The following is a 15,351-nucleotide window of genomic DNA, read 5'->3' as shown; positions in this document are numbered from 1 at the left end:
TCTTAGGGTAACTGAAGGCTTACAGTAAATCAAATATCTTTAGTTCTGCCAAACCTGAAGATAACAAGCTGCTATTAAAGTGCGTCAGAGGCCTGGTGAAGACCATGGTGACTAGGACCGGACTCTCCCTTGCGTTTGGAAACCAAGTCTGGGGTGCATAGGTTATACTGTCTCGAGGGATTTAAGATCTGGTCCATGGAATGACTACTCTAACCCGGGTAATTCCCAAGAGGAATGTTCCTGATTGTTAACGCAAACAAAATTCTAGCTATGCAACAACATGAAAAATTGAAGGAATTTGAGTTGTGTTGAAGTGACCGTGAAGCAGGTGCAATTCGTAGCTTTTGGTGGACAAATAGGAGGTGTTCAGAGGCAGTGCCAGAGTAAAAGAGAGGCAAGATGCACAAACATTATCAAAGCTATGCAGTATTTTGATTTTGTACAACTGCAAAGTGTGTTTAGACGTCTTATTTTGTACAAATATAATTTCTCCAAACAACTAACACTTCAAGACATATATATGGAATTTCTGTTTTCTTTATATTTCTGTGTAATTCCGAACAGCTATAAGACTAACAAAGGTCCCTCAAGAAAAGCTGCAGGGAGTGCGTTGTATAGTTTGCAGACAAAGTGCACAAGCATGGGTGTTTTGTGAATAATGTTGTTGTGGTTTGATGGCCCTTCATGCTTTGTGACATTTTGCCTTCTGTTGCCAGCCAGGGTTCATTGTGCTCCTCCTGGTTGGGCTTTTCCATGTCGTCTGCTCCGTGATCCTCATTCAGAGCCCAAACATGATGGCCTTCAGAGTAGGGGGTGCATTGGAGAGCCTCCAGGAGCAGTACTTCATGCTGAATCTCTGTTTCTCCATGCTGACCTTCGACCTTCAGGCACAGGTAGTATGTCATTTTCTAAATACAATACACAGTACTATTTTAGCGGCAGGAAACTGATTCAGTTCTAAAAGCTTTCGTTTCTACAGCAACTGACGTTGTTTCATTGTTCGCATGGTCTTTGTTCTTGTGGGACCAAAGTTGAGATCTACACTGAAACCTATAGAACAATTATTAATCAAAGCTGCACTTCTTTCACGAATCATCAGAGAACCTACTGCGGCGTGCTGGGAGCGTACAAGTACTTCCAACACCCCTAACGGCTCACGAAAAATGTATATAAGAGCTCAGTGGATAGTGAATTTGTTATTGATATTAGCGGGTATTAGTGGATTTTTATATTTCTATATTTTTTTATTTATTTACATATTTTATTATTTGATATATTTTGAATGCATTGACTGTAGTTGTGAGTTATGAAGTACTTGTAATCAGCTAACCTTTAAGCTTTTCCTTTGTTAATGTGTGTTTGAGCTAATTGAGTAAAGTTTCTCCTTCACTATTCTTTCCCTTCAGCTCTGCCTCTGTGTACTACTTTTGACATCGGGTTTGCAGCACATCTCTGAACTTCACAGCATCATCTTGGGGATCGGGGTCGTCTGGGCCTTCTTTAAAGTAGTAATTGGCATTGTGGCGGTAAGTGCTGACCATCAGGATCATTTACTTATAAAGGGGTTGCATGCCAATTATATGGAACTCTAGAGAAAGTAATCAACCAGTGTTTTAATTTATCCGGTCAGGCGTCTATACCACCTTTCTAAAAGTGGTTCCTTAATGTGATGCAACCTCGGTGGTACCTTCCAATTAGTCTACTGCACTGTGCCGTGATGAATCATCTCATCAATATTGTCAATCGTATTTTACAACTTTTCATTTATTTTCAACATTTAACCCCAGGTGTGCATGAACTCATGTGCTTAAGGGTTTCTTTTGTAGCAAATCGAACGTCTTGGCATTAACTATACAGATGTGGTAAACCAACCATGTTTATATAATTTTCACAGCATACTGCACCGTCTAATGCCCATGATCAGTGGCGTTGTTAGGTCTCGCCTGAGACAGCATTTGTGCTAGCACATTCACTTGCAAGAGATATTGTATATGACAAGAGACTTGGACCCTGCCAATTGCTTAGCATTCATTGACTTCATTGCCACTCTTATTTGCTGGCTCTTAATTGGCCAGCATGTGCCGGCTTCACTTCCTCTTCTTTCGTGTGGAAAATGGACTAAGTCCTGATTGTTTCATCTTGACTAGGGTTCTTCAGCAATGTACTATATTAATTTCTTCTTCTCCCACCTCCGTTGTCCGTGTTGCTTCTCCCTCCCCTCCTATGCTCCCTTGTCTGTGGTGTTTTCTTTCTCTCTCAACCGTCATTGTCTGTGTTGCTTCTTCTCCTCCCACCCCCAGCTTCCCACTGTCTGTGTTGCTTACTCCCTCCCACTGCTCCTTTGTCTGTATTGCCTCCCACCATAAGAAAAATAAGTGATATAAAGCGGCCAATGCTGGCTACATCATAGTGCTTTTTTTATCACCACCATGCCTGTTCCCTTCCACCATCCCTCCTGTTGTCCCTGTTGCCCACCCTCTCCCTTCATATGATTAAAATGATGCTGCAGGGGTTCAGCACAAAGCACCCGACTCCTAAATTATGTTACAAACACATTTCAACTAAAACTTGATGTACAAGCAATGTATTTCAAGGTAATTGTGATGTTATACAAAAGGGAACGCTAGATTAATTGTAAAATGCACCCAATTGAACATCTAACCTCAGTGAATCAACAGGCAGTCTCAGATCGAGTGTCTTTCACTCTAGACACGTTGTCATCTGAGCAGTGTCCGATAAAGGAGGTAGGCAATGACGTGCGTTAGACCAGGTCCTCTCAGAACCAGAACACATGTAACCCACAGCCAGTTTCACCCTGTTTGGGGCTAGGCATTCGGGTGCAGCTTGGTCCGAGTGGCACAATGAGCATGAGACCCATGTCTGGTCATACTCATCGCACCTTTTGCGCTGCACTGAAGTATACAAAAAATACAGACAGCACATTTAAACCGGATCTTTTAGCTTAAACATTGATTGTTCTTCTTGGTGGAGACCTTGGATAAGTCAGCAAAGTAATTTAGGAAAATGAAAAGTTCCTGGAACATTGGGAAAAGTAAAAGGATTATTGCTTTTTTTTTTTTTTTTTTGCCTCTGATGCAGTACTATTGAATCAAAATTATATAGCATTACTGCATGAGTGATTGGTAAACCTTGTGCAATCACCAGAAAAAAATGTGTCACAAACAACACCGGAATAAATGCAGGAAAACCTATTAAACACTATCTCCATATGTAAATTCCTATTTAAAGGTACATTTTCTGTAACACGGTGTGTAAAAGTTGGATCGCACAATTACAGATTCATTGCATTACTGCAGATTTAGCAAGAAACTATAAATTAGGGCCTTGGTGATTAACACAAAAAAATGATGCACCCTACAAAATATGGGTCCCTAAAATTTCACAAAGTTTGGTCACCACACCCAGGTGTGCAAAGTCCTTGTAGGAGTATAACATCTTCTACCATGTCCTGCAGGTTGGGGGACCTAAGTAATGCTCTTACCCTTAACCTCTACCTTTCTTTAGTATTGAGGTGTTTGGTTGCATGATAACAGGCTTGCATCTAATACTTTTGAGCTAGAGGTATCGCATGGGTACAAAAAGTGACCTTTTTTATTTTTACACATGCAGCACTGCCAAGTGCAATGCATCACGTATTGATTTGACCCAAACTGAAGGATTCCCGGTATCAGATCATGTATTTGATCAGAAACGCATATTAGGTTTCTCAGCCGAAAGCATGCTCTGTGTTGTTTTGAAAGTAATGTATTACTGATCTACCGAAGCAACTCTTGGCGCCAACTGTTGCGGATGATCTCCCCGATGCTTGTTTTCTCATTGTACTGTCACATGGAGTTTTATCTCCAAGCCATCAATGGTTTTCCTGTGGCCAGCCAGTATACCTGGTGGGTTGAGTTGCCAATCTTCTCAAAATGCAGTGAATGTGAAGGGCAGTCTTTAGCCTACCCAACATGCTGTCGTGCACCAATTCATTTGGCACTGGATAATTACAGCTAAACTAAATTAAGGAGTGAGACCCAAGAAAGAGACATAAATAAGAAATCTGTGTTGATGCCGAGTTGCTGCCTGTGATCACATGCCAGAGCTCGGGTGCCTTATTCTATGTAGCTTGCTCGCAGCACTCATCTCTCCAGCATTGGAAGGACATCGTTGCTCCACATGTACAGCTAGGCTTGGCTCATCTGCCAGACTGTGCAGCAACTATGAAGCTGAGCAGACGACCATCAGCATGTGACTTCTTTCTTGGGTCTGCTTTATGGGGCTGACTGGAAGAATTTGCAAACCACGACAGCTGCAGTCAACTCGGTGGTAATTAATGAATGAGAGCACCTGAATTACTGAGTAGTTTGCAACAGGGCCAGGGTTAATTTCATATAAATATCTATGGCTCACAACAGACCAATCAGTCCTGAAAGCAGACACACAGCCTGCAGTCTACCAGGATTATGCATGAGTGGCACAGTTGCCAGTAAACTTCAAAACATGGGCAGGTTCACCCCATTTACTGGCAGTGTTGCTCCCTCTAGATGCATCTGTTTGCTACTACCATGTTTACGTCTAATTTATTGTCCCACTATCAACGTGTTTCACAATAAAGTTTGGTTCACCAGGGCCTATTTTACAGGTTCAATATGTCACTAAAAAACGAAATAAAATAATAATTACCAAACGAATATACACACTCTCTTGTTAATATTTCTCATTATTGTACATTTTAAATACAATTTAGCTACTCTTGCTTCTACTTCTGTTTGCAGAAACCACACAATCAAGACTGTCAGTAAATACTATTTGGACCTCCTCATCATATATGCAAACAAGGCCCATGAGGACTTCTCTTGAGACACTAACAAAACACTCAACTTATCCATGCATATTTTCAGTCAGAATAGTAGCACATACCTATCTATCTCTGTTGTAACACATTAACATGATTAAACATCTTATGAATCATATCTAGAAATTTCGAAAAATGTATGTAGTCACATTCACATCTATTAGCTAAGCTGCTAAATATCAATATCATCTCTTAAAATCGTAATAATGTAGATCAAATGTCGTATATATTTAATAGTAAAAACGTTCTCTAAACTCATAAATAGAGCTCCTATTTTTATGGTATTTTTTTAACATTTCCGTCCGTACTTATCCATTTTTATTTTTTGGCCATTTTATTGGTATTTAGCTATATTTATTTTGTGTTCTGAGAATAAATGGAGTTGTAAAATAGTATATTTCCACATTTGCTTAACTCTTAGACTTGCACTCATGTGTGGATGTCTGTCGCATTTTAGCAAACAAAACAGATACATATAACAAAATTCTACGCCCAAAGGTACATATTAGTGTTGAACGACAAATATATTTAACACCGCCTGTATTTAAAGAAATCTCATCCTGGTTTGTAACTCCCTATGCAGTTTTATCTGCTCAGCTTTTTCCTGGAATTCATTAAAGACAGTGTGGAGAGTCTCTCACAAGAAGCACAATTTTCAGTGTTTTTCTGCTTTTAAAAATAAATACAGACAGAAAACAAATTGTTTTATGTCTGTTTTTATCTGTAAAAATCAGTCAAAACAGAAAACTGGGAGCCTTACTCATAATTAAGAACCTCAACTACAGTTCAATACTCGGGGATCAATTCATCATAATAAATTTACCTCCAGTTGTATTTTATTATCCTAATTGTTATTTTTTTTTAACTAAAAGTCTGTTTTAGCAAAATATAGTAGACACCTATAAAAACAAAAGGTTACCTTTAGAGGTTATACTAATAAAACAAAAGATTAAAAATCATTCTAACATTTTCCCTTATGAAACTACTCCTCAATAAATTTCAAAATAGTGAGCAGCAAAGTGCATTACACAAGGAGTATGGAGTATACTACCAGCCAAAAAGCTTTGAAAATGCCTACTTTATATTTGCCGAAGCCTTCAAAATGGAAGCCACCACATGCTTTTTGATGTTGTAACACTATGATCCTTTATAGACTCTATGGTGCCTGGTAACAAACCCGATTTCACATATCCTAACGGACAACATTAGTATCTCATTTTGTCAATATGATTTTGCCACACAAACCATAGAATTAGTAACATATATTCCTTGAAAATGTAAGCTTTCCAAACAATAAGACTGAACTAAATAATTATGATCTTTAACCTGCATTGCCATAGTTCCCCATGCCCGACTACACATCCCTATGTTACAGGAATGTTTAGTTCCGCAGTGGTCTCAGTCACAGGGTCAGGAACAGGATCTAGGGTTGACACCACAAAACTCATCACTCTTGAGTGGTGGAATACCAACAACCTATTAAAAGGACGACCTTTTCTCAATCCTGTTCCCCACATTACTGTCATGATGGACACATCACTCACAAGATGAGGTGCACATTTGAAGGATTTCACTGTCTAGTGTCTCTGGGACACCAAATACTGAGGTCTTCACATCAACTACCTAGAGGTACAAGCTGTTCACCTAGCACTGAATGCATTCCTACCTCACAAGATTGACCTAGTTCGGGTAGACAATATGACAGCCATGTAGTATCTACAAAAGTGGGGGGAGATGGTCTCCACAATTATCTTGCCTGTCCCAGACCATCTGTAAATGGGCTCTACCTCACAACATTCACCTATTAGTGGACTACTTTCCGGGAACAGACAACGATTTTGCAGACCTCCTCAGCAGGTGGCAGCAACAAGTCCGCGAGTGGGCCACCACAAGTCCTCATCTAATACTTTCACCGATGTGGGTTTCCTTAAATAGATCTCTTCGCAACAACAGAAAATGCAAAATGCCCAAATTTCATGTCCAGAATCCCACACCCTCGATCCGTGGGCAATGCACTATGGGTGACTTGGTCAGGGATATTTGCCCATGCTTTTCCCTTTCTCTTTCTCCTTCCACTTCTAGTTTGGAAGCTCAAACAAACTTCTCTCACTCTGTTACTAGTGGTTCCCACTTCGGCTTGTCAGCCACGGTTCACAGCATACCTAGACCTCTCTGTAGTTCTCCATGAGAAGCTCCCCAATAGGCCGGACCTTCTCACTCAGAACCATGGGGAAATCAGGCACCCAGATCCCAAAACTCTCAATTTACTGATCTGGCTCCTGAGGTCATAGAGTTTGGTTACCTCAATCTACCACTTGTATGTATGACCATTCTTAAAGAAGTCTGCAAGCCTACCACTCACGCATGCTACGTGGCAAAATGGAGAAGGTTTGTTTGTAACTGTCATTCAAAACATATTCACCCTTTCAAAGCAATGTACATGACATTGTCTGCTACTTGCTTCATTTACAAAAATCTGGGCTGGGTCTCGCATCCATACGATTACATCTTGCTGCAATAGCTGCCTAGCTACAGAATAGGCAACACATCTCCTTATTCAAAATACCAGTCATTAAGGCCTTCATGGAGGGGATCTAGAGAGTTATTCCACCACAGGTTCCACCTGCACCCTCATGGAACCTTAACATTGTCTTTATACAACTTATGGACCCTCCGTTTGAGCCCCTACTTACACGCCCCTTTCAGTACCTGTCACAGTACCCAAAAAATACATTGATGTGTGTTTTTTTTTTAGAAGTTTTTTAATTGATGCCCTATGCTTTTCCTAATGCAGTTCAGACAAAATGATCATCCACTCTTTGGCCTCTCTGCAGTGCACACAGTGCAGTTATGACCCATGTGCTAATTATAATCACCATATTATGTGAAAGTGTGTGAAGGATTTATGCACAGCACTTAAAATAGTTACAGCTCCAAAGGGAAAAATGCTGTGTTATAGGTGGGAAGGGAGGGAAATATGATGTTTTCAGACTAAAAAACAGTAATGGGAGGGAATGAGATGGCGTGTGAGATATGCAGGTGGTGAATTTGAGAACAATGTGGGGGAAAAGGGGGCGTTAGAGGCTAACAAAAAGAGAAACTGCATAGCAAAGTGTTGTTAAGGGGGAAAACTTCAGTGATTGAGGCAACCTGAGACCACTACCCTTCTGCCGACTTTGTTAATGTTCAAATCACACTTTCATAACTTTAACTCCAATTATTTACAACACAATCATGGATATCACTCATTCGTTTGACACTGATAACAACCACTGGCCACGCCAATAGGCTTATTTTAGGGTTGATTGTTTTGATATGTCTGACTACAGTAGCGGAAACTACCAGAGAAGGGCCCCAACATTGTCCATTGGTAAGATTTATGGAGAATGCACCTCTTACGTAAACTGATTTTTTTTTTTTAAAGAAACCAATATTTTACTGCAGCTGCCTGCACACAGTACGTAGTTTCAATTTCTCGGATTTGCTTGCAGAGAAATACCACTTGAGGGCAGTATTGAGCAGAGTGAGGTAGCTGTACGTGCGGCGTAAGGTAGTATCGGTGCGAGCTGTATGTCGGTCATTTCTCCCTCTGTAAAGCGCACATATGCGAATCACAATTTAACCCAATTAGTGCACAAGTCGCAGACAGCACAACTTGAAAACCGAGAGCCAATGGCGTAACAAAGGCCCCGAGCTCCAAGGGCCCCCCTTAGTACTGACCTGGCCTGAGTGAGTCCGGAGATCCCCCCTGTTTTTTGCGGGGGGGGGGGGGGGGGGGGGGGGGGGGAGCCACACTCTCGTTTTGTTACGCCACTGCCGAGAGCTAATCCCTACCCACTGTCATAGCTGCCAAGGTTTCACATTGCTTATGTGTGACATTTTCATAATTTCAGTGCAATTATAAGTGACACTTTCTCGCGAGGAAAATCGAGCAATGAAGACAAGGAAAACATAAATATCAGAGAGTACACCCATTTGAGCAACAATAAACTCTAAGAAGATCTTAAAACTGTTGCAGAGCACAGAAATGGAAGGGCGTCTCAGTGCCTGCTGAGGGCATAGCGTCGAAGTTTTCAGTTTGCTGATGTGTGAAATGTATACCTTTTCAGTATGGTTATGTGACACATTTTAATGCTTCTTGTGGGACACTTTTTGAGAGCTGACCAGAGCGGTCACGTTCACGTAATATGATGCATTTACATCTACCATCTCTTCTGCAATATTAGGGTCTAGAGAAGACATTGAAGCAGTGACAATGATCGTGTAGTGCTTGTGCAAGGATACATAACATGAGCATTGCTGTTGCATGTTGGTACTTTTGCCCATTATAATGTCAAAAGTCAGAGGTGGGTTTAGATGGTAAGAACCCTGGCAACACGGAAGTGACTGTAAAGGAATAATTAGCCAAAGTGTTCGGACACATACATGCTGATGCACACTGCACAACCTTGCAGGTGAACTAAACATGTAATTAATGGTTATTTATAAAAAGTATGCTGCAGTTTTGTGTAGACGCAAAAATGACTGAGCAACCTTAGCTCCCCCCATACCAGTTCATAACCTGCCAGGGCTGCTAGGCCCTGTGAACATGCCTTATCTGTACTTCTGTGTGCAGGTTGATGGCTCTGAACAAACAGAGATGTGTGAAAAAGCACATCAGCGGCAGAGGCGTGTTTCAGTCTACCCTGTAGACACCAAGGGGTGTGTGTACATGAGCTGAGGAAACAGCCTCTGAGCTCTCAGTCTCGTACCTAGAAGAGAACTTAGCCCCCTGCACCAGGGGGAGGGGCGAACCAAGGAGTGTGTGTACATGAGAGGAAACAGCCTCGGAGCTCTCAGTCTCGTACCTAGAAGAAAACTTAGCCCCCTGCACCAGGGGGAGGGGCGAACCAAGGGGTGTGTGTACATGAGCTGAGGAAACAGCCTCGGAGCTCTCAGTCTCGTACCTGGAAGATAACTTAGCCCCCTACACCAGGGGGAGGGGCGAACCAAGGGGTGTGTGTACATGAGCTGAGGAAACAGCCTCGGAGCTCTCAGTCTCGTACCTGGAAGATAACTTAGCCCCCTGCACCAGGGGGAGGGGCGAACCAAGGGGTGTGTGTACATGAGCTGAGGAAACAGCCTCGGAGCTCTCAGTCTCGTACCTGGAAGATAACTTAGCCCCCTGCACCAGGGGGAGGGGCGAACCAAGGGGTGTGTGTACATGAGAGGAAACAGCCTCGGAGCTCTCAGTCTCGTACCTGGAAGATAACTTAGCCCCCTGCACCAGGGGGAGGGGCGAACCAAGGGGTGTGTGTACATGAGAGGAAACAGCCTCGGAGCTCTCAGTCTCGTACCTAGAAGCGAACTTAGCCCCCTGCACCAGGGGGAGGGGCGAACCAACGGGTGTGTGTACATGAGAGGAAACAGCCTCGGAGCTCTCAGTCTCGTACCTGGAAGATAACTTAGCCCCCTACACCAGGCGGAGGGGCGATTTTGTAGGGCAATCTGAACCACGCGTAGCATCAGCACATCTCCGTATGAGAGGTGCCCAGTGAAATAATTGTGCTGCATTGTAGTTAACAAAGAACTCCTAGGTTGCTTTTCATTGCACGCATGCACATTTCAATCCTGCACTTTACACACACCGCTTTCTTCAAGTACAGACTTTATCCTGAGCAGAGAGGGTGCATTTGTGTATGTTATTCAGGTGACCATTATTACCTCTGTTAGGTTAGCTGTCGTCAGTCATCCGGGGCTGTCATGCCCTTCACATCCTTTCATCCCCACTCTTGCTGCTGGCAGACGCTGGCACTAACTACCCCGGTTCTTACAGGGCAACTCAGGCTGCGGTGCCACTTGTCTACACGTTTGTGGCAGGGACACAGAAAGCAACCACTAGTGCTGCTGCCTGGACCAAGACACTTGCTGTTTCTTAAACTCTAAGGTGGCGAGTGATCGTGTCGCATCATGCGACTCTCAGAGACAACTTGTTTTTGCCGTGCACAGGCCGAAACAATTTATCCAACTGGAAGTCTAAGGCTGCACCAGTCAGCTGCATTCAGGTCACAGAAGCAAGGAGTGAGCTCCCCCAGGCCCAGCCAGCATGCCATCTAAGTGTTGTCACAGCCGACTTAGAAAGGCAGCGTAGTGCAGTAAAGCACTGCGCATTGTCTGCTTTTATGGAAACAGAGCACCTCATTGATCCCCACAAGAAGGCATGAATGCGTGACTTATACACCAAACCTAAAATGCGTTAGTCTAACCCCTGATGCACGGTACTTGGCAGGGCTGCACTGTTTGCCAGTAGTGCCGTCTTCAGCTCATGCACTGACTGAGAAATTCTGATCTAAATGTTTAGACAGTACAATTGTGTAACAAGCGGTGCCTTTCTGTGCCAGCGCACACAACCGGTGTACACCCCATTTCGCGATAGACCGTTCCTAACTGACCCTCCGCTCTTCTCAGTTTTAATATAGATTGAACTTGTACTCTAGACAGTCGTCAGTGGTTTCCAGTCCCTAGGGATGCTACTATTATCATAAAACGTGGGAGTTGGTTAATAATGCTCCACTTGTGACTTTAGGGCTCTTCCTTATGTCCTTTGACAATTAGATGCTCTTAAGAGCAGTGGTCAAAGGCCATAAGGAAAAATACGGGAACTGAAATCCTGAGCTCAATGGGGGTGGGGTCAGTGAGTATGGGGGCGGGGTCAGATGTAAATGGAAACTAAATGTAACTTAAATTTACCTGTGGGAAAGGTTGGTTAGTGCGATCACTTTGGATGTCTGTGGGTGTAACTGAATGGTCACTAATTTGAATCCTGGTCCGTGCACTGGTGAAATAATGAGGTGCATTTATAGTGTTAGAAGGTCCAAGGCTATGATAAAGAGCCTTGTGATTATGTAATACATTACTTTAAAAAATGTACTACACACAGTATAAGAAAGTGGTTAAGTGTTTACAGTGCTTTCAAAAGTCATGTTTTTAATAGTACGTTGACTGAACTTAGTGCAAACCATTTTTTAGGTCGAGCCTAGGTAACGCTTATGCTGTTGCTTAGCGACCTCTTGTAGATGGTTTGTGAGGTTCGGCTCCATCCAGTCATTGTGATTTGTGTATGCAAGTGTCCTTTAACCCCTTCGCTGCCAGGCCTTTTCCCCCTCAAGTGACAGGCCTTTTTTCGGCTATTTTGGGGCAGGGCGCGCTTAGGCCCTCATAACTTTTTGTCCACATAAGCTACCCACCCCAAATTTGTATCCTTTTTTTTGAACATCCTAGGGATTCTAGAGGTACCCAGACTTTGTGGGTCCCCCTGATGGAGACCAAGAAATGATCCCAACAATTTTAAATTGGAAAAAAGGGCTGCAGAAGAAGGCTTGTGTTTTTTCCCCTGAAATTGGCATCAACAAAGGGTTTGCAGTGCTAAAATCACCAGCTTCCCAGCTTTCAGGAACAGGCAGACTTGAATCAGAAAACCCAATTTTTCAACACAATTTTGGCATTTTACTGGGACATACCCCATTTTAATGATTTTTTTGTGCTTTCAGCCTCCTTCCAGTCAGTGACAGAAATGGGTGTGAAACCAATGCTGGATCCCAGAAACCTAAACATTTCTGAAAAGTAGACAAAATTCTGAATTCATCAATGGGTAATTTGTGTAGATCATACAAGGGTTTCCTACAGAAAATAACAACTGAAATAAAAAAATATTGAAATTGAGGTGAAAAAAAACCAGCCATTATTCTCTACGTTTTACTCTGTACCATTTTCCTGCGATGTCAGATTTTTTAAAGCAATATACCGTTACGTCTGCTGGACTCTTCTGGTTGCGGGGATATATAGGGCTTGTAGGTTCATCAAGAACCCTAGGTACCCAGAGCAAATAAATGAGCTGCACCTTGCAGTGGGTTTTCATTCTGTACCGGGTATACAGCAATTCTTTTGCTGAAATATAAAGAGTGAAAAATAGGTATCAAGAAAACCTTTGTATTTCCAAAATGGGCACAGGATAAGGTGTTGAGGAGCAGTGGTTATTTGCACATCTCTGAATTCTGGGGTGCCCATACTAGCATGTGAATTACAGGGCATTTCTCAAGTAGACGTCTTTTTTACACACTGTCTTATATTTGGAAGGCAAAAATGTAGAGAAAGACAAGGGGCAATAACACTTGTTTTGCTATTCTATGTTCCCCCAAGTCTCCCGATAAAACGGTACCTCCCTTGTGTGGGTAGGCCTAGCGCCCGCCACAGGAAGTGCCCCAAAACACAACATGGACACATCACATTTTCCCAAAGAAAACTGAGGTGTTTTTTGCAAAGTGCCTACCTTTGATTTTTGGCCTCTAGCTCAGCCGGCACCTAGGGAAACCGACCAAACCTGTGCATTTTTGAAAACTAGAGACCTAGGGGAATCCAAGACGGGGTGACTTGTAGGGCTCTCACCAGGTTCTGTTACCCAAAATCCTTTGCAAACCTCAAAATGTGGCTAAAACACTTTTTCCTCACATTTCGGTAACAGAAAGTTCTGGAATCTGGGAGGAGCCACAAATATCCTCCCACCCAGTGTTCCCCCAAGTCTCCCGATAAAAATGGTACCTCATTTGTGTGGGTAGGCCTTCTGCTCGCGACAGGAAATGCCCCAAAACACTATCTGGACACATCAAAATGATCAAATAGAAAACTACCTGTTTTTGCGGGGGCACCTGCGTTTTTGGTCCAGGGCTCAGCAGCCATCTAGGGAAACCTACCAAACCCAGACATTTCTGAAAACTAGACACCCGAGGGATTCAAGGGAGGTGTGACTTGCGTGGATCCCCCAATGTTTTCTTACCCAGATTCCTCAGCAAACCTCAAATTTAGCTAAAAAAATCTAACTTTTCCCACATTTCTGTGTGGGATCACTGCACCGGGACACATTTCCTACCACCCAACGTTCCCCTTAGTCTCCTGGTAAAAATGATACCTCACTTGTGTAGGTGGGCCAAGTGTTTGTGACAGGGAAGAGTCAAAAACATGTCAAAATTGAGGGGGAACCAAAGTGGGTCCAAAAGGGCAGTTTGAAACAAAACATTTTTAGGCTGACAAGTGCAGCAGAAAATTTATCGGTATAGATGAGACAATGCTAGGTGGTAGGAATGTTGTGGATTCCTGCATATTCCGGAAGGTTCCATCACAAAAATGTGGGAAAAATGTGGGCTTTCTAGCAAAGTTGCAGGGCATTGTGGGTAAGGAAATGGTGCGGGTGCATGTGAATCACACCACCCTGGGATCAACTAGATGTTTAGTTTTCAGATGTGTCTAGGTCTTGTGAATTTGTCTACATGGCAGCGTCCCAAAGTTAAAAACAAGTGCAGCCCTCACTATTCCAAGTGGGACGATTTTGAGAGTTACCAAGCTCTCATGGCCCAAATGTAAAACAAAAAACAAAAAAATCAAATGTCCTGTTGCTTGCCATGGGATAAGGGGCCAGATGAGGCAAGAGTTTTGAATGGTTCAAACAGTGAATTTCACTGTTTGCGCCATGCAAAACGCACATCGCGATGCTCATTCCCATTTTGCGAGTCGGTAACCTGGTTCCCCTTCCTATTTGCGATTCGCATCGCGATGTAGAATTGCTTTGTGACCGCGAACGCAGTCGCAAAGCAATTCGCAATTAGCACCCATTTCAAATGTGAATGGCTCTGAAAAAATGAAACAAAAACGTTTCATTTTTTCGTGTGTATTACAACTCGTTTTCCTTTAAGGAAAACGGGCTGCAATACAAAAAAAAAAACTGCTTTATTAAAAGACAGTCACAGACATAGTGGTCTGCTGTCTCCAGTAGGTCACCATCCCTGTGAGTGCTGCGAATCGCAAGGGGGTCGCAAATTGCGACCCACCTCATTAATACTAATGAGGTGGGGCTTCCTGCCCCCCTTTGGGCAGATGGGCCTTCCAAAAATAGGCCAATCTGCCCCCAACGGGGTCGGTATGGCCAATAGTAATGTGGCCCCATGGGGAGCGACCCTTGCCCAAGGGGCTGCCCCCCCCAAACAAAGGTTATATTATATATTATATTATATTAGGCAGAAATGACCTAAACATTATTTGCCCCCTTAGGGAGCGACCCTTGCCCAAGGGGCCGCTCCCCTCATGTACATTTAAAAAAAAATGAAATTCCCTGGTGTCTAGTGGGCATTTCTGCTGCCCTATCTCATCGCGATCTGGCTGCAGAAATGCTCAGAATGACATCGAAAGAAAGGAAAAGCCTTTCCTTTCTTCCGATGTCTCTCCCGCCCCCCTCCTCCCGAGAGGAAGACAAATGCTAAGCATTTATCTTCCACATCGCGCTGGAAGCAAGCTTCCAGCGCAACGGGAGGTGACCTCTGATGAGGTCAGCACGCAATTGCGTGCTGATGTCATCAGACGTCACTGGGGGAGATCGGGGGGGTCGGGGATGAAAGGGGAAGCGATTCCCCTTTCATCCCTGATGGGGGGTGTGGGTGGGGGGCCCACGGGGGAGCGCTAGCGCT

At 43.4% G+C, this 15,351-nt stretch overlaps 1 protein-coding gene across 2 annotated transcripts in view; it reads left to right on the top strand.

Moving 5' to 3' along the window:
- Positions 1-15,351, top strand: part of LOC138301015 (uncharacterized) — a 196,945-nt gene that overhangs the window by 105,548 nt on the left and 76,046 nt on the right. Inside the window, exons 5-6 of one of the 2 annotated variants that reach the window (XM_069241017.1) lie at positions 717-893; positions 1,407-1,526. In XM_069241017.1, the coding sequence (XP_069097118.1) occupies positions 717-893; positions 1,407-1,526 (297 nt within the window). The remainder of the gene's footprint in view (positions 1-716; positions 894-1,406; positions 1,527-15,351) is intronic. The other variant, XM_069241019.1, reaches the window with a different exon arrangement.

The sequence above is a fragment of the Pleurodeles waltl genome, chromosome 6, assembly GCF_031143425.1.
Source record: "Pleurodeles waltl isolate 20211129_DDA chromosome 6, aPleWal1.hap1.20221129, whole genome shotgun sequence".
Taxonomy (NCBI): Eukaryota; Metazoa; Chordata; class Amphibia; order Caudata; family Salamandridae; genus Pleurodeles; species Pleurodeles waltl.
This window is presented reverse-complemented; position numbering and strand designations above follow the sequence as displayed.